Source organism: Columba livia, chromosome 6 (assembly GCF_036013475.1).
Source record: "Columba livia isolate bColLiv1 breed racing homer chromosome 6, bColLiv1.pat.W.v2, whole genome shotgun sequence".
Lineage (NCBI taxonomy): Eukaryota > Metazoa > Chordata > Aves > Columbiformes > Columbidae > Columba > Columba livia.
Window position 1 is genome coordinate 27,876,242 of NC_088607.1, and position 22,975 is coordinate 27,899,216.

The following is a 22,975-nucleotide window of genomic DNA, read 5'->3' on the forward strand; positions in this document are numbered from 1 at the left end:
TGTTAAGAACCACCAACATATCTTAAAGCAAGATAACATCTGGTATAAGTTTAAGTTGTCTGGGGAACTAGCTCTGAACTTTCATATCTGGTCTGGGTAGATAATCACTTGAGATGCAAAAACTAGCTGGTTGAACTTCTTGCTGCAAATACTACTAATTGAATCCAGTGTGTCATCTGCCTTGTAAAATATTATTGCAAAAAACTTGTTTCAAAGAAACAGCTTAAACCAACTTTTAAAATGCAGAAATTCCGTTTATTATATGGAGAATATCAATTGCAAGAAGTCTCGCAATGCATTCTCTTCACTCTAAGAACGATACAGTACACTGTTCTCCACAATAAGTTACATAAAGGCAAATTTTATGTACATATAAAAAGGATCAGTGCCCAGAACTATTTGCACAGCATATCTGCTATTCAGAAATCAACACTTTAAATCTTTAGTTGCCTTTAAAATTCTTGAAATATACTGAAGTCATAAACTGACCTTAATTACCTGGTTTGAGAAGGATTTTCAACTAATTTCTGAATTCAGTTGAGACCATGAGAATGGTTTAACCACTGAATTAGCATTCTCAGCATTCATTCTATAAACAAATGTATTCAAAATGAGGCATGCCATATGGCAGCATGTAAGACAGCATGGAAAAAAAATGACCTGCCTGCATTTAAATGGTTTATGCATCCCAAAACATCCAAAATGGAAGTAGTGAAGTAATAGTGCCATTGTACAAGGCACTAATGAGACCACAAGATAATTCTGCTTATGCATGCTCAGAAAAAACAAAAACAACACAAAACCCTAAAGGCCATCAAACTGAAAAACTGAAAAATAAGGCTAGTAAGATAATCAGTGGAATGGGGAGCATTATACAAAGAAAGACTGCAATAGCACTTGCCTTTTCAGTCAATGAAACAGTTAAGACTATATTACTGCCTTCCAAAAACATGTCAGGACAATGACAGAGAGAAAAAAAAGAAAGCAAAAGGACAATAATAGCATAATAGCAAATGGACCTCTAATAAATTTTTATGGATATGAAAAGATGGTTCCTCAACTTAAAGGACAAGATGTACATGCAGGGTCTTTGAATAAGGAGGAGTGAAGGAAAAAAAAAAATCTTTAAAGAAACTATTTTAAGAGCATAGCTCAGTTTACAGAAGGGATTCTGTGACGTGGCATCTACTGTGGGAAAAGATCAGACCCAGAAATGCCCAACTGGAACATTCCCAACTTGTCTGATCCATCACTGAGATAAGGTGGTGTCTCTCCTGTGGTGTGAAATTACATCATATGCTCTAAAATTCCACTTAAAAATATTTTAATTCCCCCCTTCACATAAATTATTCTATATTCAGCCATGTGAATGTCTGTTAACATAGCAAATGTGGCACCAAGCTCTTGCTGTGAAATCAGCAACCTCAACAGCTGGCAGACCAGCCAGCACATCCCATATACCTTGCATGGTGAGATTCTTTTTCACACCTTTCTCTTGTTTGTGCAATGGAGTGTATGTATAGTATCCTTCTAAAGTCACAGTGCAATGAGCCATATAAACCGAAAATACTTGAGACAACACAAAAGATTATTTAATTTAATTCTTGAAATAATGCAAATATAAGAATTGAAATGTACCATGTGGAAAAGCACTGAGCTGACATTTCCCAATCAATGCTGAAGACACTTTCCTTGAACTACATATACTTTCCCATTTGAGGTGCTTGAACTTGCAAGATACATAGTTTAATAGCATATCAGTCAAAAAATCACTCAGAAAACAAATAAAAGAACCAACCCCCCCTGAACTCTTCTTCACTGAAAAAGAGAGGCACTGCATTTTTAAGCTGAATTAAGGCTGTAAAATGATGCTGGTTCATTGTGAATTTGAAGTTATCAAATGTCACGGGGGTGATATTTAACCCACTGCTTCGCTGTTAGTCCTGTAAGCCTGCTTACGGAGGTGAGTCTCGATCTCCTCCCTGAAGACCAGCATCCCAAGGTGTGAGTGAGAGGCCTCATTCATGGCTTTGGACTGGATACACATGCGATACTGCTCAGGAGTCAGTTCGTCTGCGCAATGTTTCTCGTGCCAGAGGTGGAAGAGCCCAGGGACCGGTGTCCTGATCACAATAAGGTCACCGTGCAAGTACTTTCTGTAAAGGTGAACATCCTCACCGCCCCAGCCTTTCACTTCCAAGTCAAAACCCCCTATTGAAAACAGTATCAGAATACATTATTTTGGTACACAGATGAGTTGTAAGGCAGAAAGAGCAACACTCCTTGTGTAATGTATTACTAAATGTGGTAGGACATACCAGAAATTCTGGAACAATTATCTAAGTTCTCCATGCCAAAGCATGCCAAATTGAGGGAGGGAAGCTTCAAGCAGACCATATCCTTTGCAGTGGAAACTGCCCAGGACATAGATCGTGCACTGCTGGCTTCAGAAGGTCTCTTAGAACAGTGTCTCCAAATTGCATTATGCATGACATCCCATGTGACAGCTGCAGAAAACTAGGCAAACCTCACTGGCTATGCTTGAGTTATTTTTAGCAATCATAATGGATTTTAGCAGCTGGAAAATGAAGCAGTCATGCACCATATGAAAAGCCCTCTCTAAAAATGCCAGCAATTACTCCATAGGTCACAACTCAAAAAGCTGAATTAAGGAAAGGAACTTGTTTGACCATTTTAAGTTCTCTTGCCTTTCCAGTACCATAGTGAAAATCAACCCAGACTTGTACACAAAACTTGAGAATTATCAAGTCTTAATTTAGTCTATACCATACACGTGGCCATATGGCTATTAGAAATCATCCTGCATTCAAGCCATTATACAGCACGTTAGAGCTGTATCATCACACCTTCTGGCCAACAATTTCAAGACCGTCTTTCATATTTAGGCACACGAAGCTGTTCTCTGTTTTAACAGCACACCACAAGAGGGTGCCCAAGCGCATTTCTAAAGCCTTGAACTAATATATTGAACTATGCAAACTTATTTAAAAGAAAGTGTTTGAATGCTTCTTGCCTGTGTTAGTGGTTTACTTAATGGATGTGTTTCTTAAAGCATGATTAATTTGCTTCCAACAAAGCATAAAAAATTGAAAAAATTTCAGAAATTCTAGTGAAATGTTGTTACTAAAAAACATTGCAACTAATTAAATGGGACATCAAAGTCTATAAAAACTAATTTTTCTCCTTGGTCAAACTTGTCAAGCAAGTCTAATTGCTGGGCTTGGGAAAACAAGAAATAAATGCATTATTCTCCTGTCAATAGGTAAGAACAGAGAATCCATTTTTAAACACACACAATTGTTTTTTATAGTGTCATCTTACCAACAGTCAGAAAGTCTGTTCGATATTGACAAGTCATTCCAAAGCCAAAATCCCGCCAGAAGCCAGAATCCTTCTTATGTACCTGCAATTTTTAAACAATATAATTCTGAAATGCAAACATTAGTTGAAGGAGGTACATTTCGTGTTGTTTTGTAGAAAGCTAAGCTCTTCTAGTCGTTTGCTCAATGCAGGATACAGCGTATAAGACTGTGAAACCCAAATTCACTTACACAGTCTCTTGAAAGAGATTCAGGCTGGACACTGACCATGGCCATTCCATCTTCAGGCAACAAAGACCCAGAAATACAGTACTTCCCTCTTTCTGCTCTGCCCCAAATTATCCTTAAAACTATTCTCTTGAATAGCAGGGTTTATTTGCTTATTATTTTGAATACAAGCTTCCATAGAAGCAGTGTTTCTCATTCCAAAAGCAAGACGAAATTAGCAGTGTAACAACCAATGGTTCTGGCAGATGTCGGATGGCAAAGGCAAAGAAACAATCTGCACAGAGTACAGGTGTCCACAGCATGAAAAAAACAACTGACTGATCATCTCAGCCCACCTCGAGTCACATGGCACATCTCCTGCAACTACTATTTGGTCATTAGCAAAGAGTCTATACTTAGGGAAGCTTATCAAGCATCATTCATAGGTTGTTCATTGGTTGGGATTTTTTTTTGTGGTGGATTTTGTTTGGTGGTTTTGTTTGTTTGGGGTTGTTTTGTTTTGTTTTCCCTTTCACCACTTCTTTCTTTGCTGGAATGTAAGATGGAAGTTGCTGCCATGTTATACCACTATCTTGCTAAAATACTGGCTTCCAAAGCCAGAATTCAGCAACAGATTAGAACTACCAACTTTGACTGATTAATAGCACTTTTTTTTTAATCTAAGTAGAACTCCAAGGTTACCTAAGAATGAGTTTTGTACAGTTTGATCAACTTTTAAGTGCTTTGCCCACAATGGACAAAAGTGCTCAGACCTGCACTGCCAAAGGTCATAAGATATCCTAAAAGACTATTAAGTTACACTTAATTTTGTTTTAATACAAAGAACAACTAATTATATCCAGAATAAATCATGCTGCTTACCAATTGTTGCTCCACAGGGGGTGGTATATCTTGGTTGGCATAGACAATAGCAGGATTATAAAGGCTGAATACCACAGGATAAAAAACCTTTTTCCCTGGAAGTCAAAAGGTAGTTGTTACTCACTGCGGGCATATTTTCCAAAGGCAAGAGGAAACTACAAATACTCTTTTTTTATGTAAAACATTAGCTATTAGCCATCTAGTGAAAACAAATATAAAGTCTAACTGCTAGGATTTCTCAGTTGGGTAGTTCATAACATCTAATGGGGCAGAGCCCACAGGATTTAAGAACAAAATATGTAAACAGATTAATATATCCTCTATAGGTATACATTTATATATACATTTATATATATGTGTGTATATATATATATACATACTTAAATCCATATAAAATACTATATGTATATTACATATCACAATATCACATTAGATTACAGTGAAAAATCCCTGCAGTAATAGTATGCAGTAAAGCTAAAAAATAAGCAAGTCTAAGTAACACCTTGCACAGCTTGAATTTTGAGCCTGTCCTTTTCCACAAGCATTTAAAAGCACATACATCCAGGGTGTCCTGCAAGCGCATTAAGCGCTTATGCTGTGACACATACTCTATGTCTACTACAGAAGACAGATAAATTTTTCAAGGATCTCTTGCATTGCCAGTGGTGCAAAGCTATTGATAACAGCACAAGAATACTCAGTACCTGATTTGGGCATGAACTCTGAACACATGAGAAGCTTTTTCAGATCTCACTTAAAGCAAGGTGACAAACTGCCCGTATGAATTGTCAAGTAATCTCTCAAACTCCTTCCTAGTGAAAGCTCACAAGACATCCCTCTCCAAAGTTCCTCCAATTATTTATACAACTCATTTCATGAAGTACAGAGACAGAAATGAAAGAAAAAGCAAGAAACAGAATCCAAATATGTGGCTTATAGGGTGTTTTTTTTTTATGTGAAGAAGTAGTATTTATTTATTCATTCCAAATTGACATTTGGAGAAAATGGTTTCTGGTTGCAATCTATTTAGAATAAGAGTAAGCATTAAAAACAAACAAAACAACAAGTAAACAAATGTTTGACATGGGTGGGTCTTAATTAGCAGGCTTGTTAACTTAATGCTTTAGCCTTCTTGGCAGAAGGTTGTAGAACAAGCAAGCTTCATACAAACTTGAGAAAAATAGTTCAGAAAATTTCAGAGCTTAGGATGTAAATGTGGAACATTAGCTCAGTCAGTCTCTGTAAGGAGCACATTTTGCAACACATTTGTATGTGATTTGTCTTGGCCACCCAAGTGTGAGAAGAGAAACAAAACTTGTTAGAGATTTCAGTATAACAAAAATCATCTTCCACCATGAAGTGCTGCATTGAGTTTTGTTACACAAATTTACATGCAGTTTAACTGTTAAAGCAATTAAACTGTCCACCTTTGTTTTATGCAGCCAAATCTTAGGAAAATGTGAAAATTGTACTTAATGTACAAAAAAGACAATGTGTTCTCATAAAACAAGCTACATTAAGACAAAGTTACATCTCTGTCTAAATTCTAATGTCTTTTGCGAACATAGTATTTTTCATTCTCCTAGGTGCATGGTATTGAATAAGCTCCACCAGTCAAGTTAGTTTCCTATATGCTTAACACAGGTCAGCTTAAGCCAAACAAGATGACAAGACTTGGTTACCGCAACTGTAAATGGACATACCAGGCTCAGCATTTAAGCGACAACTGTTGAGGAACTCAGCTGTGAAATAAACATCAACATCACAGAAGAACATCAGGACCTCGCCCTTTTCCCAGGCTCTGGCGCCCATGTCAAGTCCCCGGCCTCGGTTAAATTCCTCATTCAAAGAGACGAGCGTGTAATTGTGGAAGTTAGTTTCTCTAGAAGAAAAAAAGCCAAAACCAAAATAAATCCATGGGGCAAGGGGGGGACAGGGCAGGGCGGAAGGGTCCATTTATACTTTTTCAGCATTTTACAGTAGTTTCATTCCGGAAATTTTTAAAACACAGTTATATCATCAGGATGAGAAAAAAAAAAAAAATATCTGTTCCACTTAGTTGTCTATTTTAAGCATCAGAGTTTAGACATGGTAGGAAGATGGATCCCAGCCTTAATTCATAACTTCACTTTGCATTTAATCATTCAGACAGATTTAAAAAGCCTGTCGGTAACTGATGTGAATTAAAGTGTTTTTTGAAGTTACAATGCCATCTAAAATTTGCCCCCCACAAACTAAGAGATCCTGACTAATAGAGCAATATCTCTGTCTTCACTAAGTAGAGATAAGGGCAAATGGGAAACCGGAGTTCTGGCACCACCAAACTAAGGAGGCAAAAAATCCATCTGTCTGGTGATGCCACCATAACCCAGTTGGTTTGCTTCTCCTCATTATTTCATACCAGCAGCACACATGCCTGCACTCATCACAGAAGAGGGAAGAAGCAGCAAAGGGAGACTGGAAATACACCCAGGGAATATCCTCAAGCAAAGTGTCTACTTCAGAGACAATTCAGAGGGCAAAGCTTGCAGAGAACAGCAAAGATGCCCAGCAGTAGCACCACTAAGATGGAGAACCAGATAGATGCCCAGTGAGTTTGCAGCACTGAATCTGACTCAATGCTGTGAGGAGGACATCTCACAGGGTGTGTGGCAAGCAGCCGAGAGGCCTCAGCAACAGAGGTGGCCACGCTCTGCAAGCTGGGTGCCAGGGAGGCTCAGAGGGAAGAAGGCAGACGCACTCCTCCCTTCCTAGATGTCTGTGCACATCAGGCCAACTCACCATCACATTTTAAGCCAAGGACAAAATAGCCTGTGCTTAACGCCTTCACTGAGCGGAGCCTTGGCTGTGCTGCAAGATGGAGCTACTCAGGGGGCCAGTTTGTCCTTGGCTAAGGAGGGTAACAGGCTCCCAGCTGAGGGATGAGTACAAGAGCTCAGGCAGAGAAGGAGCCACTTAGCTACAGGCTTAGGGATGCTGTTACCTGTCCCTTTCTTCTGGAGCAAAAAAAGAGCAACATTTGGGCACTTTACATCCATGCTACTGTAATGCTATTTACTCAGATAATCATGATGAAAGTGTGTTTAAAGCTCTCTTACAGCCCAGGGTTAAGCATGGGCCCAGTTACATAGTACCTAGAGGACAGAGGGCAAACCTTAACTTCTCAAACTCAGCAACGCACCAGCCTACTTTGACTACATTTCTTTTACTTATCATCAAATTGATTCTCCCGTGAAGGAACTATCAAAATGCACATCCCAGATCCAAAGAACTTTAATTCTGATCAATATGCCAGCATGACTGAATATTCACTGTATAACTCACCCCTGTTGTTTTCTGGACTGTCAGATAGACACCTCAAAGCCAATACTGTTAGTCTTTTTTGGCCTATAACTTGAATTTTAGTAGTTTTCAGGAGACTTTTGCAACATAAGCTGTAAAATGCCAACCAAAAAATAGTGTGCTGCGAATGAAGCTTTCTTATCCTATTAACATGTAATAGACAATAAAATTATTCTTTTTAAACAACATTTTATTTGCCAATCAATACTGTTGGTATTAACTGACACTGGATTGGCACACTTACCTAGCTACAGATTCTAGGATGCTTTTTACTTCTGATAGTCCATCTTGTCCAAAATATACCACTGTGAGGTGAACACGCTTATCCTGATGAATACACACATCCCTATAGGCACAAAGATAAGCTGATATTAACAATTACTTGCAACACAACAGAAGCTTCCAGTACTTAAAAGCTCTTACATTTAAAAGTACTAGCAGATCTAAGTATTCTGGTCAGACTTCAACTAGCTTCTACAGAAAACAAAGAAAAAAGGTTTTTCCCTCTTCTTTCCCCATCTTTCCCACTTGCATCAGAAGGTTCCAATACTGTGTGTCTCATTCCAACACCTTATTTTATAAACAGGAGCTAAAAAGATGATGTAAATACACAAATGATGTCCAAGACAACCTGCATCCAGGTTCACAGTGGCCCTGGCGTTTGGTTTAAAAGGGGTTTGAGAATCTCCTAAATCCTTTTAGAAGGAGTATTTTCTCCATACAAAAGGTTCAATTACAAACATCCCAAGGCAGTTGCACACAATCTTGGAATAATTAGTTCTGTCACAAATCCACAAGAACAGAAATTCATTTTGAAAAGGAAACAAAATACTGAAAATCAGCAATATAGCTCACTATATAATCTCATGCACCTACCTAAAGTTTTGCATAAATTGTGCAAATGCCTCGGTTCTTCCAGCAAGAGGGACAATAATGTTAATGATTGATCTAGAAATATCGACCGTTTCACTCTTCACTTTCATGAGAGGTCCAAAAGGTCGGAACAAGGTGACATGCCTGTATTCCATGCCATCCATCTTCTTATAAAACAGCTCATACTGTGTCCCTTTATCTCTTTCTGTACGATAGTAACCTGAAGAATAAGTCACACAAGTAATTTGTAAAGTCAAAGATCCCAGCAATTGTATTTCAGAAACAGTTTTTCCTGAGAACTATAAAGAAGTGAAAAATAAAGCTCTGGGGCAAATGTTTCTGGGTTTTTCCCTAAAAAACCAAATAAAAAAACCCCCAAACCATCACCACCTGCCACAATCACCCTCCTACCCTCTTAGACCAGAACTAAAAAAACAAACCATCTCAAATATACTCGTTTCCCCTGCTTCTTAAGATATGTTTCATGGTCATACATCAGCTTCTCAGGCAGAATTAAAGTTGGGTCTTCCCAACAAAAAGGGAATTCAGCTATTCACTATGGAAAGGGATGGCTGAAATCTAACACTGCCCGTTCTTAAGCCCTTCTTCAGTAAAGATCTTCCCCTGAGCTAACCCACAGTAAAAGCTGAGATAATCTGGCCAGCAATCAACATAACACAAGCTCTGGGCAGAACAAATGACACAATAACTTGCTTCACAAAGCTTGTAAAATCTGAAATGTGATATCTAAATAAAAAAAAAAATCCATGCAATAAATGCTGGAATGCTTATAAACTCTTTTCACTGCTGACCACTAGCTACAGGGCTTTCTATCCTACAAATAAGGAAAGTAGCATTTTACTGTAGCTATGGTCCTCTGAGGACATAAGCAGAAGTTTTCTATGGAGCCGTTACACTGAGAAAACAATACCAGTTCTCTACAAACAAGACTACCTATTTAGAGACATTTTACTCCCAATGAGTAGGGAAATCTATCCCATTCAGAACAAACATTTCAGTTAGCTGATCACTTTCATTTAAGGACCAATAAGGAAGCAAGGCAATAAGCTAATTTTACACCACAAAAGAAAAGATCAAGACTCACCTGTGGCTTTGACTGAACTGAGCTGCATGTTGGTTATCCTGAGAGTATGAAATGATGACAGGAATGATGCCCTAACAGAACTGGTCTATGTTCATCCCATCTCAACTCTCCTTTCTCCCCCGCAAGAAAAACATATATTACAGTGAAGCAGCATAAGCTACAGTATAAACCAAACAATTGTGCTGGCCACCCAGACCATTGAGAATTATATGAACAGCTGCATATCCCAAAGTGTGATGAACACACCTGCCTGCACATGCAACTAGTGTGCTTCCCTTCTCTCAGATGGGCTGAACTACCTCTTCTCCTGCCAGCCAGCCTCCAGGGCAGTTCCTGTAGCCCCACTTCTGACATCCACTACCAGTCTCCCACTAAGAAAGAAAGTGGCAGCAAATGAGATAAATGAACCATCCTGGTGACATCGAGGATTGCCTCATGCTCAGTATTGATAGTGTCCTTTTTGTTACTATCTTTTTAGCAACTGAAATCAGGAAGCCTCAAGGTATGTGAAAGGAGCAGCCCTCAAGAACACCTTGGATTTGTCTGTCTCAGGAATTAGAAAGAAGTGATCTTAGAGCTTACAGGTGTGTACACCACCTTGCCCCAACTTTTTTCCTCTATATGCCAGGCTTCCCTTACAAAGAGTCCTTTTCCCAAAATCTACCTAACTCCCTCCATGTTCCTCTGCACCATCTGTCCTCCACAAACGAAATGCAGTTTCATTCACTGTCACCCCCTCCTTCTGCCCCTGTCCTGTATCTGCCTCTCTTTTACAGCAAGCTCCCTGCCCAGTTCTCCTCCAATATTCAGGAACTTCTTGTGGGCACGTGCATTTGCAGACCTGACAGCAAACCTTGACGACCACCACACAGGGTCTGGGGGAGACAGAGTGTAGGAGAGTAAGCTGGTGCCACCACACTCTAAGTTAATAGCGACTGAATCTAGCATTTCAACTTAAACTCTACTTTACCCTTTGAACAAAGTTTTGCAATGCACTCTTTTAAGAGATAGAAATATTTATTCCTTTGTGAACACAGAGCTACACAAAATACACACCACACTTTAATGCTCAGGAAAAGCATAACAGTTTCAAATCAGTATTAATTACAAGTACTGAGAAGAGTGTTTCAGTCAAACAACAAGAGTCCACAGTGCTGACTGTTAGAGGCAGAAAAAGATCTTAAATCCCTCTCAATCCTTTTCACTCCAACCCTTTGTGATGTGTAGTTCAGCACTGTAGATTGAAAACAGCTTCTTGGGTACGGGAGCAGCTGCTGCACCACAGTGTTGCACACCATGCCCTCATGCGATATATAGCAAATACCTGGTGCCAGTACCCCTACATAAATTACCATCCAGTATTGTTTGATATATTCCTTTCTCTAGTATCCAATACCTGTTTACAGATGAAGATACCACTCACAATACATGTGAAGTCTTTAAAAAGCACGTCACAATTGCCAATTGCTTACCTTTAATCAAAGAATAAGCTTAGAGACAGTCTACAACAGAAGGCTGTGGTAAAGAATAAAAATTTCTTGATTAAAGTAACTGCAAAAACCCCCGCTGCCGTGACTTCATAAAGACCTTAACACGCAAGCCTGAATTTGAGTAGTGCCTTGCCAACATTCAGTTGCTGGAACATAAGATTCCAGACTTTTAAATCTCAACAATCTGCCAGTGCCACACTTCTTTTAAACAGTAAGCTTGTGCTCGAGTTGTTCTTGCTATGAGCTAACCTCCATAGGTGATCTAATATGAATACTTTTGTGGGATTAAAGCTCCTATACACAGAAACCAGAATTGAGAACAGCCAAAAAAAGAACCCACATCTGTTTTACTTCTTAGTGTATTCAAGTTTTTAACACTTGGACTGACTCATGGAATGAAAACTGGTATTGCACCTTCCAACTAGCATAGACTGGCTGCCATCCAAAACAGAGATCTATAAGCAAAGAGGTAAAAAGCAACAGAAATAATTTATCAGCTGTTATTCCTGGTCCATGAAGCTTTACTCCCCTTGCAGAAGTTCTATTTCTCACCAAAAAAAAAAAAAAAAAGTAGTAGTAATCTAGGAATAGCAGGGATCAATTAGTATCAAAGTGAAAAGGCTGTTCTTGTATTGCTTTGAATACTATTACTCATTTTACAACTACCAAGAAAAATGTTTGGACTATGGAATTTAAGACATATGTCCTTTTCTTTTTGTGTATTAAAATTCTTTGTTAAAGTTCCCAGGACACTGGCCAGTTTCTAGTCTTAGGCAGGACACACTAAAGAGGGGGTGTGCATGACAAACAGTCCACACCGTTTTGTAGATGGCAAGGATGCTTCCAGAGTTTTGACTTTGAGCTTCCAGCACTGGGATACATAATTTTTACACGCCAAGAATGGGTGGGGAGTCTTCCCTTGAGATGCAGACCTAAGGGTAGTTTCTGGCCTTTGCCCAGTTCCAGCTGGAAACACAAGCAAGAGAAACGGACCCAAACAGCAGCACTTCAATAACAAGACCTTCATTAGAGATTAGCTAACTGACAACTAACTTCTGAAAAATATGCTAATGCCTCTGTTTTCCAAAGGTTAATTTTAAATGTCTATCCAATGGAAGAGCTTTTAATCTCTTGATAAAAGAAACCCATTACACAGATAAATGTAACCCAAATAAACCAGTTACACTGATGGTAAAGTACAAACGTCCTTGAAGGCTCCTCAATGAGTTTTGCATCACTATTCAAGACTTAATATCACAGGCTTCTGAAGAAAGGGGACAGACAGAGATAGTACTATTACGCTCTTCCCATCTTATCTTGTTTCTCAATATTTTCAAACACTGATCTCAAAGAAATTTATTTTTAGTTCAGGGCTACCTTAGAACGCCCAATTCAGAAACTAGATCATCGTTTGTAATCCTAGATGCCTCCATTTGTGAAATGTAATATCACAACTTTTATCCTCTCATGGGATGCTCTTCATCCAAGGGGAACAGCATACTCCTGTTTCTCCTATGCTTAAATTGAATGAAAAAATTAAGAAAAAAAAGCTTTGAAGTGTTTCTCAAACAGCAACTGCAGAACATGGCATTTTTAAGGCCAGATTTTTGTTCTGTTCATATTAGAATTCTGGAAGATACATTCTGGGTTGCAGCAAAACAAAAAAGATCACAATGCAGCAAATGGAGCCCTATAGTCCTAAGAAACTTGCTGGTTTTCTCTTCATCAGCAGAGCAAGTCAACCGAGCCTTGTGAAAAATAATACGGAGCTTCCAGAAAGTATCTTTATAGTTGCAATGCATACTTGCAAACCTTTTTTTCACTTGGTGTTATTTCTCAAAGCCTGACAATAGCCATGATATAGCTGTGGCAGCTCTGCCTAATCACAACTCCAAAACAGATTTGGATCATTACTTTGTCTTGCAACACTAGAAAAATAACATCAGTTTGGATAACGCTCAAACAGGTTGCTCCCTACCACAGTTACAGCAGAAGGCAGATTACTTTAAAATTCATCTTGTTAGTCTTTGTTGTCACAAGTGACTCCAATATAGATAAATCCTAAAATACAATAAGAAAAAAACTTTGATGCTTCCATAAATCAAGATAGTGATATTTCACTGACTGGGCATGGGCAATGTAAATGCTGGGGAAGAACTTCAGATGTATCCAGTGGAGATTAAGAGATAGCATTAGGTGAAATTGTCTATAAGAAATGAGATTCTAAACTTACTTAAACAGCCACAAAATTCTCTAAGGATTTAGCTCAAGGTTTAGTCTATTTTTTAATAAGTCTAGGAACAGAGCTGAAATAATTCCCAGAACCAAACATCTACCTACATGAAAATTTACCCTGTGGTGATAGGAAGCTAGAACACTTCTAGCATTAAAATGTCTTTCTAGTTTAGCTTGTGCTTGTAGCACAGTTTTGTGGGCAACTTTTTGTAGATAGATATGCATTCGTTTTGAGACAAAAAATTTCTGGAAGTCAGAACAAAAGCAAAATCATTTTATCTATATGAAGCACAAAATATGATGGTCATATATTAACTAATGCAGTATCATGTTTTCTCTTTTGCCCCAGAAAAAAAAAAAATAGTATTCTACGCATCAAGTTTCTCAGCTTCCTGTTTCAAACTACATAAAACTCTGGTCTTAGTCCCAAATCACTTATTATAAAATAATCTATTAGCAATTGAAGAAGATACAGAACCTAAATAATTTTAGTTCAAGCCAACTTTAACAAACTGTTTCTCTAAATGAGCAATACTAATCCAGCAACAATTCAGTCGTGTTCTTAGAACAGTTATAGGACCCGCTGTGACTCCAGCAGATCCATCAAGCCTGCCATGAAACTTGAACCCATCAGCTTATGATAGCTTAAGGGAGCAGTATTTTGTAAATGGAAAGGCATCAGGTTTCCAACTGGACTTCCATCAAGAGGATATACAAACTGACAGAGGTAGAGCCCAGTGACAGGCCTGCAGGATGGGCACCTGCAGGTACGGCTACTGCTAGTTCAATTTCTCACCTTTAAGTGTTAAAACAATAGGAAAGAAAAGGTGTTAAATGTTCAGAAGCAGCCTTTTTTTCGCTGGTCCAGTGTCAATTAGCCAGTAGTATTTGCACATACAAAAAACACAGAATACCAACACAACCCACAACTTTTGTGTGAAGAAAGACACTGCTTCTTATCACTATGGCTATTTGCCAACACACCCATATGAGCTACAGCATAAAAATACTTTTCTTTTTCTATAGTTCCTGTATGCTTGAAGAGACTGTCTTTACAGTAAAAGGAAGTCAGTTTTATTTCCAAAAGCAATTATCAATATACTGGTGTGAACAGCAAAGAGGTACAAAGTATTGTTCTAAGGTCCAGAAGCTGCTTGCTTTCTTGGAGGTCTGCAGTTGTTAAAGGCAGTACACTGAGAAAAATAAAACAGCTATTCCAGTAACGGTAAAAAAAACAGTCCACTGGAGCATAAGCAGTATCCAAAATAGCAAAGGAAAAGCAGCTGCACAGTTAATTTTAAAAGAAAACAATTAAAAGGCTGCAAGAATGACTACCTCCAGACAAAATTACACGGTTTTCAGATAAAACTGTACAAGGAGCCTAACACGACACTGGATGTGCTATACCACACAAATGAGTGGATTCTACACCCCGCCCCATCTTCTGAATTGAAGAGCAACAATTACATTAAACTTTAAACACAGTAGCTGTTAAAAGCAAAGACTTCTTGCACTACAGACAAATTACATCATCTTAGACTGAAAGAACTGATTATTTCAAGGCCAACAGTACCTTTCTCCAGCATGTTTGCTTAACAGAGCAGACATCAGTACTGCTGAGATCCATAATCCCTTTTACAGTAATGATCTTATAACATGGTCCAACTATTTTTTTAATGGCAGTATGAACTGTATTTAATACTGTAAATACAAAAGAGAGGTTCTAGGGCAGTTTTTGATAATACTTATCTCCATCAGCATTACACCCTACCTTAAGGGTGTCAGTAAGTGTTGAAAGCATAACTGCTATATTTGCTTTTATAATATGTGTCCAGTAATTCAACTTGCACTGAAAGAGAACTGAAGCAAAAACAATGGAATAGTTGCACATCTTACCACATCCCATAACTAGTAATACCATGAAGGGTCTGTTCAGGACACTAAGTTCTTCAGCTGGCATGACCAGAACACAGTAGCCTACTAATGCTCTCCCTCCAATATAAATATGCCAACTCCGAGAGAGTCAAAAGCCTGAATATGAACTAAAAGTAGCATAGAGATGAGCAAAGAAAAACCCTGTAGCTTCATACTTAATTGTTTAACTACACTGGAACAAGAGATGAATCAATTTCTCTCCCCCGCTGCCACCAAGTTTCACTGGAAGTCTTTCAGTTATTTAGTACCATAACCAGTTGGATCACGCTGACTTCAGCTATAATTAGTTAGGAATGCCTCAGTATTTTAAGCAGATACAGTTTCCCACAACCACTTGTGGTGAGCCCTTCTTCTGAAATGCATTTGCTTCCTACTCCAAACACAACATAATGAAGCAGTAATAATCTCATCATTAGAAATAAAGGTTCTTACTGTATAATTACTTTTCAAGACTATACTCAAGTAGGTAAGACCCCTAAAAACACAAACACCATGAAATGCCTGTTAGTGACATTCTGTTAACAGGCTGGAAAGCATTTAAGGAACATACCTTCTATGAAATCATTTTCACTATACAGCTGCCTCTCTCCTACTCCATCATCTTCATCTTGTCCATCTTCTTCATCTGGATTATTGATAACTTCTAGGCCAGCCTCAATAACTTCCACCAATTCATCTCGTTTATCCTTTCTAACTGGTTTCTCTTCCGGATGCCGAGTGAGCCCCATTTCCAACTGGAATACCTTCATGGACGTAAAGCTTTCAAAAGGAATGACGCCATATTCACTAGGTAGTTTGGCCCCCATGCTCACCTCAGCTTTGTCAATCTGGGAATGAAGAAACTCTAAGAGATCATTGGATGCTTGCTCTTTGGTGCCCTGGTAGTTCACACCATTGACCTTGGGGCTCTTCTTTTCCTGCAGGGATTTCAATTTATCACTCATTTCCTGAAGCTCTTGCTTTAACTGCGCAATCTGACGTTTGAGACTGGTAGCTCGGTTTTGATAATGCTCTTCTTGTTCCTGCAAGAGAGCTTGGTAGTATTCTTTGCCCATGTTTTCACCTACAACACCAGGTAAAGATCCATTGCCATCAGTTTGTGGAGCACACTCGAGCAAATACATGAGCAAGACTAAACTGAACAGTAAAGCAAGGCCCACTAATAGCCAACGAGTCCTGGCTTGAATTACTAAGCCTCTCCTGGCCATACTGATGTTATTTCCGTTTCCAAACCAAAAAGATGACTTATCTGCTCATGCCTTCCAGGGAACATCACCCCCAGAGTTCAAATCTTAGAAAGAGAGAGAAAGCATGACCATTATACATACTACGAGTTTTGATAAACTAGCTGATGAGCAGTTTTCAACCTTTGCCTTAATCAAGTGTCATTACAGAGACCTAAATCTGAAGTTCCTATGTCATCCATAACCATCAACTGCAAGTTTGGTTGACGCCATACAATTTGTTCAGGATTTTCTACTCCAAACAAAAAACTCTGCAGAGGGGGAGGAAGATGGAAGACACCAGCAAGGAGTCATATTTCCATTTCCTAATTCAACCCTAGTTGGTGGGTTTTAGCCTGTTTGAAGTTCAATGAGGAAAGTCTGCAAAAGTAATTTTATAAGCTTTGAATCGACAACAATTTCCCCCAGTTCCCCACTATGTGTGAGAGCAGTCTACAGTTTAGGAACAGCAATTTTCATTGGCTAGTGTGGCTTTTCCTCTGGCACTTGAGTATTTTGTTCCATTTCCCCTCCTTTCCTTGGAATCTGTGGTTTGAGTCAGCAAAATGAAGACAGAACCTAAAATTAAAAGAAAGGTGCATATTAGAACAAGAAAGCAGCTGGTAATTTGAAATACACATGAACAAAGTTGTAACACATGGATGGAAAAGACTGCTAGGGAAAGTGGTGGGAAAACAAGAGAAAACATTACTTCTTTCCATTGCATTACCCACCAGCAACTCCCTTTTGTCTGAAAAACATTAATATGGACAGCCTAATGAAATACATTTTTCACATAGCTAGCAAAACAGCAAGGGTTTTTCCAGTCTCATCAAGTTGTATTTGTTTTAACTCCCCTGTTCCTTCTTGGTTTTGTGGGGTTTTTGGTTTTTTGTTGTTTGATTTTCCTCCGTGGGAGGAAAACACCACTACCCAAACCTATGCCCTTCCTACTCCTCTAAACGAAAAAAAAGAAAAAATCCAATTTGAAGCAGCAGCTTGTGTTTCCATTTGTTTTTACTTTAAGTGAATATATTTTAGGGAATAATTATTCATTTATTAATAAAGTACTACAGATTTAAATATCAAAGTTCACAGAAACAGCATTTCAGAACAGGTCAAATTAAATAGAAATTCAAATTCAAACCCTAAATCCTGATTGACGAAAGGGACCCTCAGACTATCCATTCACTAACATTTCCACCTTTTGATTTGGTTAGGCTAGCATGAAGAGGTGCTGACTGTTTGTACAAGTTATCCTCTTACGCCGCTGACCAAACCAGCTCAGAAGACCAGGGAAAAAGAACATTTAGGCAAGTGTGGGAGACCAAAAATCCTACTCAGCAATGACAGTCAACTAAACGGTTTATGGGCCTCTTCAATGACAGCATGAAGAGCTAAGAAGTAAGCTCAACACATGTTAGTTTGCTTTCTAACATTAATAAAATACTTGCATTTAAAACTTGATTGTAGCAAATAAGTGAAGCTCACTAAAATTTATCCGAGGATCTATTAGTTCTACACCCATTTCTACTGTGTTGTGTAATTATTGCTAGGAAGAAGTTCTGGAACTTGAATAACTTCAGTTTAGTTTCAGTTATGAGATTAGAAAAAAAATTACCCACTCCAATACTCCTTATACATGGGCTGGACAGATTGTCATCTAACACTGCCAGCAGCCACCTGCCCCATCTTCCTCCATCCTTGCAAATAAGTCACAGTATCATGATGCACTCCATGCACCTACAGACACCTTGCTATGTTTATTCCCCAGTTATATCCTTGCAGTATTTCTCCCTTCCCATTTGGCTTCCAACATCAGGATGCTTCAGCAAGAACACCAGTATCATGCATCAGTGGTATCATGATATTCAGCACCCTCATTTGTGAGAAAGCTCCAACAACAGGGCCCGAAAGACTAAGTAATTTATTCTTACCACCAACACCAATGCCTGTGACAGCTGATCTTAAGTTTGTGTGAATGTCATATGCACTGAGTTTTGCCAGAGTTGCAGAGCTTGGAGTTGTCCGGCTGAAGCCCACAGGACTGCTTAGAGCAGTTATTAGTTCTTCTAGTGCTGAAGTCCCTGCCTATGACTCTGTTCATGAATAAATTAGACCCATTATGTAGAAATTCTTAATTCCGCAGCTTAAAGGCAATTGTTATCTGAAAATGAAGCTTTTTGAACTCACATAAAACTACTAGACACTTTGGTACAAAATAAGTAACAGTTTTATCAACTGAATTCTAGATGACATCTTTTTAAGTCCAAATGAGACAGAAGTTAGTCACTCCTCACTGCACAAACACAACATTATATAAATGCAAGTTAAAAGCCTACAAAGAGTGATCAGCACCAGGTGTATCCTCAGACTATCGACCAGGGTCCAGATGTGGTGAATCAAGGGAAACAGAAGAAAATACAATCTACAGGATAAAACCAGTTCACAGAAATGATGTAATATAATCCCAAGATTTCTTTAGTGCAAATTTGCCTATATGATGTTTTTCTACATTTCTTGTTGAATTCTTTTTCTGTTAGACCTCAAGAGGTGAAGCCATGATTAATAACAAAGAACCATATGTTTCTTTAAACCTAGAAAAATGCTAGACTGTACTAAAGCCACTCCATGCAGAAGCCGGCACATTTAGATCAGTTAAGGCACACTGAAAAAAATGATCAAACTACCTGTCGTGCATAAAATATTGACAAATTCAGTCCCAACTATTTTTCACTGCAGTGTTATTACTGCCGTCAAGAACAGCAATATTTTTGCATCACTGTGTACACAAACACAGCTACCACATACACAAACACAGCTACAGTATCACTACAGAAATCAGCTTTTCAGGTTATGAAGAAATGCTTTTAGTACTGGGTACAGAGTAGGAAACAAAGCTGTTGGCAGGACATGAAGAAAAAAGCTTTGTTTTTCCTTCACCTTTTTCCTCACTGTTCACAAGATAATTAAAGAAAATGAAAGCATGTACTAGAAAGCAGGAGCTAATATTTATAGTTAGGTCTGTCTTAATAGATTATATGGTCTACCATGGCACAGCTTGAAAATGGGCAGTACAGACAACTGCAAAACAGATTTGATTCATCACTGAACCTCCAACTTAAAGCCACCTAAATTAGGCAGCCTCCTACCACCACAGGCTTTAAACAATTGATTTTGAATTTGCTTTAAGCAAAAAATAAATAGCCCTGAAGCTGGGACATTAGCCTAGTAGGCCTTTACTCAATTCTTGCTCTACCAATAAATTGCCCTGTGCCTCACTGACATCTTAGAAGCAAGTGACAACAGATTTCCTGATGTGTCAAGATGACACAATGTACCAGGAGACTAAGATTCCCTCAGACAATAGCAGGCAGCAACAAAAGAACAACTCTGTTCTTAATAACTTTCCTAACCATGGCCAAATGTACACCATGATGGTAAGCATGGATCAAGAAAGCCAGCGTGCCTCCCCAGGAACTCAGCATTTGCACTGCACCACCAGGAGAAGAACAGATTATGAATAAATAACTACAGATTTCTGAGCCTTTCTGCTGTCACTTTACCTGTTAACAGCAGAGGGCTGGTGTGTGGGGCACTGCCTTAAGGGTGCTCCAGGAGGAGAAACAACGAGGCATTTCTGAAGCAAAAGAGCTCGCTGGTTGTTTTCCTCCCAGGCTCTAATTATTCCTTCATTAGTTGAAACCCCTTTCTAGTGAGCTAGTGACAATCTTATGAGCAAGACAGCCTTTTTTCACAGAGATAGGCTTTGTCTATTTATCTTTGACGGTTTTAATGTGACACCTTAAAAAAAAAAAAAAAAAATGACATTTTTCTCAAGACAGCTTCCCTATGACCTTTAAAGGCAAGGAATGTTTGTACAACCAGATATGTTAAACAACATTTAAAATTTAAATTGCACATGGAGAGCTGAAGGGCTCAGTTTGCTTAAAGCAGTGAGGACTGAGCCAGTCTGGACATCCTTTTTTCTTCCACTCCCCCAGTATTTCTTCTGCTGAGAAGAGTCATCATAAAGGAGTCAGACATATTTCATCCTGCATCCTTCAAGGAGTGAGTGAAGCCAGAAAGAACCTTAGTTCTCATCCCATCAGAAAAGGAGGGTTTACAAGCCCTCTATTTTCACTATCCTCTCTTTCCAGGAAAGCACTAGTTTTTGCATATTTACAACTCAAATTTTATATTAATTAGGTCTGGAACAGCACTATTTTGGGAATTCCAGCAACTACTCCCAGGCTACAGAAGGTGATCACTGGAGAAAGCAGACTGTGAAATGCCAGAATTCGCAAAAGCACACAGGATCGCAAGAATCACAAAAGAAAAACTAACTTAGTGTCACATAGTACATTCTAAAGTTTATAAAAAAGAACAATAAGTTTATCTGGAAATAAGTAATCACACAGAAGTCTTTGGGATCAGCATTCCAGTATTTTTAAAGATTAAGTTCCAAAGCTTTAAATCGCACATGCTGATATTTCACTTTAAGTCCATTTGCAATACTCCCTATGATGTCCACAGAATGAGAGATCTGAAGCGTATACAATGCTTATAAAGATTTGTAAGTTTTCCAGAAGCAACTGGTTGTTATTCTTTTCTGCATTTCCAGGGCCTTATGTATATTCAACTATGGAAATGTTTCTGTTCCTTACAAAAGAGCTCATTGATTCTCTAAGGACAAGGGAATAGACCAGCATGCTAATTGAAAATGCTTTTATATTTGTTTTTATTGTATTAGCATTCTGTTTTGGTTTCTTCTTGCAAAGGATGAGTACATGTTTCTAAAGAGGGGAAACATTCACACTTTCAGCAGTGACCTAATTCAGTATGCACTTGCTTCATGCCAGACCATACGGACATTCCTCGTTTTAGTACATTCTGCTTTAGACATGTCTTTTTCATTCAGCATGCCCTAGATGGTCATAGTTTAGCTGCTTATGAAATTCCAGCTGATTTTCATAGTTATTTTATTGTTCATAATTTCATCCAGATGCCACAGATATTCACTGCCTCACCCCCCCCAACACACACATACTTCTTTCTTTGGCAAGAAAACACAATGTCCAATATCATGCCTTGAATATTCCATCTTATTCTCAAGAAGAGTGTCACTGAAAACAGAATTGCTTGTGAACATTAGAGAAACATTGCACACACAGTTATTTTCTCGCTTGCTGAAAGCACCACAAAGCAAGTTGGCTGACTTTGCTGTCAGGGACAATCTTTGCATACAGCCTCGAGTGAGAAACCTCAAACCATATCTTAAGTATGCAGAAACACATCATCTCCGCTTAGACGGTCTGCTGAGTTATACCTTCAGAAAAGACACAAATACATTTGTGAAGGGTTTTATTATGCAGTTCTATTCAAATGAGTACCAGTCAGATTTTTCTGCTCTTGGGAAAGTTAATAGAAAGGGAAAAGCAAAGAAGAGGAAAAGTATCCAAGATAAGAGTTAAGGGCCATAGCTCTCACTTTCTACAGAGAACTAATCATTAGTATCTTACTCTCACTGGACTGACAATAAACAACATGGATTTATCATAATTCCACCATCTGATCTGTTTTCAGCTACAGTTCTGCCTCCCAAACACATGTGCACACACACACCGCGCCACTAGACAAGACAGAAGATGAAAGCTACTATCAATTTTTGGAATTACATTCAGGAAAACCAGCAAGAAAGTGAAAATAATCACAAAATATTTTAGACCTTACCCATTTAACAACAAATTCTGAAGAATTTGAAAGCTATGCTTATACACATCACAACTGCTCCTCCGGGTAAATCAACCACATCAGACACAAGCAGCAGCTTATTTTCAAATTTTTGAAAGGCTAGAGCTTTCCAATTATATACACTGTTCCAATTCACTACAACATGCAAGTTCAGTTTGTAAGCACAGATCTTCAGCTTTGCTACTCACATTATCTGACAGACACTAAAGCAAATTTTTCTTCCAGCTACCTCTTACCATTTTCATCAAAATTTCCTTGTGTCCTCCTCTGCCTTCCCAGCATTCCCATCACATGGCATGCTACCTTGGCATGCTCACAGGGACAATACTGTACAGGGCAAAACCCGTACAACCACTCACCAGCATGCCGCAAACGGGACAGTGCAATTTGTATAGCAAGTTATTTTTCCAGACATTGCAGATCTAAACCAGAAGTCCAAGAGTTAAAAACAAAACAAAAAACACCCAAAAAACAACCCACAAAATAAAACAAGGTTATAAGCTCATGCCCATCAGTCATGCAGCAAACTCAAAGCCATACGGGAAATGAAATCGTCTGTGTTCCTGCAGCCAGTCTCACCTGGCTGCT

The 22,975-nt window shown here is 38.7% G+C and overlaps 1 protein-coding gene across 4 annotated transcripts in view; it reads right to left on the reverse strand.

Annotated features, from left to right (window-relative positions):
* Window positions 1-233: 233 nt before the first annotated feature.
* CSGALNACT2 (chondroitin sulfate N-acetylgalactosaminyltransferase 2) overlaps window positions 234-22,975 on the reverse strand; it is a 32,829-nt gene continuing 10,087 nt past the window's right edge. For all 4 annotated transcript variants that reach the window (XM_065067654.1, XM_065067657.1, XM_065067655.1 and 1 more), the window contains 7 exons: window positions 15,961-17,212; window positions 8,649-8,865; window positions 8,017-8,118; window positions 6,134-6,312; window positions 4,431-4,525; window positions 3,343-3,424; window positions 234-2,211 (listed from right to left, as the gene is read on the reverse strand). In XM_065067654.1, the coding sequence (XP_064923726.1) occupies window positions 1,919-2,211; window positions 3,343-3,424; window positions 4,431-4,525; window positions 6,134-6,312; window positions 8,017-8,118; window positions 8,649-8,865; window positions 15,961-16,618 (1,626 nt within the window). In that variant the 5' untranslated portion in view covers window positions 16,619-17,212 and the 3' untranslated portion in view covers window positions 234-1,918. The remainder of the gene's footprint in view (window positions 2,212-3,342; window positions 3,425-4,430; window positions 4,526-6,133; window positions 6,313-8,016; window positions 8,119-8,648; window positions 8,866-15,960; window positions 17,213-22,975) is intronic.